The sequence below is a fragment of the Lactuca virosa genome, chromosome 9, assembly GCF_052849685.1.
Source record: "Lactuca virosa cultivar CGN04683 chromosome 9, Lactuca_virosa_CGN04683_v6, whole genome shotgun sequence".
Classification (NCBI taxonomy): domain Eukaryota; kingdom Viridiplantae; phylum Streptophyta; class Magnoliopsida; order Asterales; family Asteraceae; genus Lactuca; species Lactuca virosa.
In genome coordinates, this window is record NC_136434.1 from 121157193 (window position 1) to 121161163 (window position 3971).

At 34.0% G+C, this 3971-nt stretch overlaps 1 protein-coding gene across 5 annotated transcripts; it reads right to left on the reverse strand.

The window, feature by feature from the left end:
• Positions 1-1697: 1697 nt before the first annotated feature.
• Positions 1698-3716, reverse strand: LOC145138459 (uncharacterized). 5 transcript variants are annotated; one of them, XM_079072541.1, is made up of 6 exons: positions 3659-3716; positions 3409-3586; positions 2875-2952; positions 2667-2717; positions 2486-2582; positions 1698-2186 (listed from the first exon to the last, which is right to left on the reverse strand). In XM_079072541.1, exons 3-6 carry the CDS (start codon positions 2929-2931, stop codon positions 2026-2028), a joined length of 366 nt encoding a protein of 121 aa, XP_078928667.1. In that variant the 5' UTR covers positions 2932-2952; positions 3409-3586; positions 3659-3716; the 3' UTR covers positions 1698-2025. The 5 variants fall into 5 exon arrangements, 3 of the variants coding, with proteins under 3 accessions (XP_078928667.1, XP_078928669.1, XP_078928668.1); XM_079072543.1 differs by having other exon boundaries at positions 1698-1962; positions 2130-2186; positions 3409-3710; XM_079072542.1 differs by having other exon boundaries at positions 3385-3710.
• Positions 3717-3971: the final 255 nt, after the last annotated feature.

Sequence of the window (3971 nt, forward strand, 5' to 3'; positions counted from 1 at the left end):
AAATTGGGCCATTAACGGTTTTATGGACATTATAATGTTGGGCTTTTTTTTTGGGTTCGGACCTTAGTTGTGGATCATATTGGGCCAGGGGTAAAATGGTCATTCTACCCCATACGTGGATTAAGGATTATGGTATGGGGCCCAATTGCTAACTTGGGTATATTGATTGGTAGTGGCAGCTCGGGAAGCTGGCAGGGCAGCAGCTAAGGATTTCTTCAGGAAGCTTCTACATTCGAGGTGAGTCTTCTCACCATACCAATGGGTCTAAGGCACCAAGGCCGGCCCATTTTATGTTATGTGGTACACTAGCTATAGTAGAGATATGTGGTATGGTAGTTAGCTTTATGCTAAATGGTATGCTAGTGATTATATGATATGTTTTATGCTAGTTGTCTTTGTGATACTTGCATGGAAGACCCCGGGGGGAGCCCGTGGCATTGGATGTAAGACCATGTGGGGTAGCCCATGGCAGTCCTAGGTAAGGACCATGTGGGGGTAGCCCATGGCATTGGATGTAAGACCATGTGGGGTAGCCCATGGCAGTCCTAGGTAAAGACCATGTGGGGTAGCCCATGACATTGGAAGTAAGACCATGTGGGGTAGCCCATGGCTTTCCTAGGTTTTATGTATGCATGGCTTATGTGATACATGTAGCTTTTATAGCTAACAGGATATGTGTTATGTGGATTGTGTGCATGGTATGATCTGGGAAACTCACTAAGCTTCGTGGTTACAGGTTTTGTTTATTGTTTCAGGTATCATCGTTTTGGAAAGGAAGGGCTCGAATTGATCGCAGTGCACACACCTATGATTTCCGCAATGAATGATTTTGGAATGAACTCTGATAAATGTTTTACTTAATGATGATTTGAAATGTTTGGAATAAATGATATCTATTTTTAGGTTATATTAAAAATGAAATTTTTACCCCTGATTTTTGGGTCGTTACATTTATGGCCATGCATATCTTTCCCAAGATAATTCATAACAATGGTGGAAATGAGGCCAAAAATCTCATGCATGATCCAAAACCCAACCAAATCTCAGATCTGGAATACTAAACCTCAAAGGGACACTACTAGAAAAATACCGTTTAATAACACACATTACGTGTCATTAAGGGTACAGATGACACACAAATGCGTGTCAAAGAAGCCCATGTCATAAAGGAAGACGACACACATTTGTGTGTCATAACCTTACGACACGCATTTATGACACACATTTACGACACACAATGAGTATCATTAAATCTCATGTCATAAAGGAAGATGACACACATTTTTGCATGTTATATATATATATATATATATATATATATATATATATATATATATATATATTAAATTTACAAATTTTCTAATTAGATCACACATTTAATATAAAATAAAATATCATACACAAAAAATGAAATACATTGCACAAATTATAATGTTATACAAATAATCATTCAAATGATAAACAAAAATAATACATTGCTAATATGGATTACATATTACTATAAAACTAACAATCCTTGGTGACCATGATCTGGATCGAAGTCGACTTGGATTGGTAGCGACAATTGGATTTTATATATTCTCAGAAGATCTGACGATTATTCAACTTATAATGATGTGCTAACACTATTACAAAAAAAATTGGATACACCCTAAGATAACTTCCATACAAACAGTTGAAATGATGTGCTAACACTATTACAAAAAAAATTTGCATTTATTGGTAAAAATAGAAAAAATAATAAAAAAATAACATACGAGGGGTATTTTGGTCAATACCTTGGTTTGGCCATGATGTATACAAGATGTAAGGGATGAAATAAACATTAAGTCACAGACATAAACATAACTTCACAGAAATCGACATTAAGTCGCAAACAGGGGTATTTTGGTCAAATTTAACATACGGGGGTATTTTGGTCAATACCTTGGTTTGGCCATGATGTATACAAAATGTAATAGGCTGAAATAGACATTAAGTCACATACATAAACATAACTTCACAAAAATAGACATTAATTCACAATTAGGGGTATCTTTCACAAATGAAAAAGAGATGTGCAAAAAGAATTAGTATATTTACAATATTATATATGCTATAATTAACAATATAATAATAATCACAAATACCTGAAAGTAGATTTGCTTGTGGAAAATTCTTCTTTTGCAATTCATAACCATGGAATACTTGGAATTAGAAAGAAAAAAAAACTAGATAAGTTAATTGACATAAATTTATTACATAAAAATATCAGTGACAAGTTAAAACCAGCTGTTCACTTTTAATAACAAGTTAAAACCCTGAAAAGGTACAAATCTCGCCTATAATGAGAAGTTGATTAAAACTCGGTATTTATATATCAGATGGGACATCAGTCAAGTTCCAAAAGGTTTCTAATAATATACATGTTTGTAAAGGTCATCATCATGCTTTGTGCATATCCAAAAGGTGTTTGCATCTGTGTTAAAGGTTTATAAGACTATACCTGTTTGAAGTACATATGGTGCACTGAACAGATCCAGACCATCAAACTTTCCAGATTCAGCTGAAGTTGCAAATGTGATGCCAAAAGAACAAGTTTTCTAAAATAAAACAGAATAAGATAAAATCAGAATCTATAAATATATAATATATAATATAATATAATATAGACAACAATTTATAACCTGATTAGATTCTCCTCTAGCCTTTAGACTGGAAAATGTGTTGACTAAAGACTGATGTAATATAAACAACAAAACCATGACTGTACTTTGAAACAAAACCAACCATAACAACAATGTACTTTGTGTGTATGGTACTGGTAGAATAAACTTTTCAAAATGAGATAATAAAAAAGTATTTATGCTATTTCAGAAAGATTCATAGAGTTACCTCTTTCGTTACCAAAATTCCATCTTGTTCAATCCTGTGGTGTATATCCGGGTCCATTTTACCAACAGCTATATAAGTCTGCAGCAACAGACCAAACAATCATTCATTTTGTCTTGAAATTAAAAAAATAATTTACAAAAAGTAACAAATAATCTCATAGGGAACATGAAGTGCCTTCTTTAATATCCAAACAAGCTTCCCCTTGTAAACAAGGAAACAGTTCAGAATGCATATCAAACCACTAAAACTTGTGCAAATCAGCCTTACAAAGATGGAAGGATTAGCTGAGATGACATTTGCTTTTATCTTTCTTATCATCATTCTATTTTTGGCTTATAGATAAGAGGTGGATCCCAGATTTCAAATCATTAAATTAACATGGAATCAACAGCTTATGGAGAATACAATCGTATCCATTCCAAACTTTTAAGAAACATGACTACTTTGACACTATCATCATAAACAAACCTAATTCAAACTTCGAAGTTAAAAATTCGAATCAAAACTTACCGATATTTGAAACTATGTTGTTACCTTGAAGGAAAAAACCCTAGTTTCGAAACCCCATTTTGGGAGGTGAAGCGGGAACTATGTTGGACTAAGAGAGATGTGCTTCACATGTGAGGTCCCATTTTGGTAGAAAAATCCCTAGTCTCGAAACCCTAGAACTGACTTTTTAACTCCGATTTCTGATGAAAGAGTAGTCTCAAATCTGAAAAAACAATGAGGAGTCATCGACTCAAAATGGATTAGGGTAGAGGGGAGGTGAAGCGGGAATGAGAACCTTCAAAGCTCTTTGAATGATTTTGTGTCTTGTTGCGAAGCACTTGTATGGAGCTATGTAGAATGATTTTGTAAAAAAGATCGCTTGGGTGCTGTTTATTTTGTCTGAGCCAAAATGTCTGTCTGCACTATGCGGACCACATCTGTAGACCTCTGCAGTAGAAGACGTGGACAAAACGTCTGCCGTCTGAAAAAAAAAGACTGTTTGTTTTTTTAATATCTGCGGGCTACTAAAATAAACTGAAATCTAAATAAACTGATTTTTTTAAACTTCAAAGTGTTTTATTAATATTTTTATGACTTTGTTATAAATA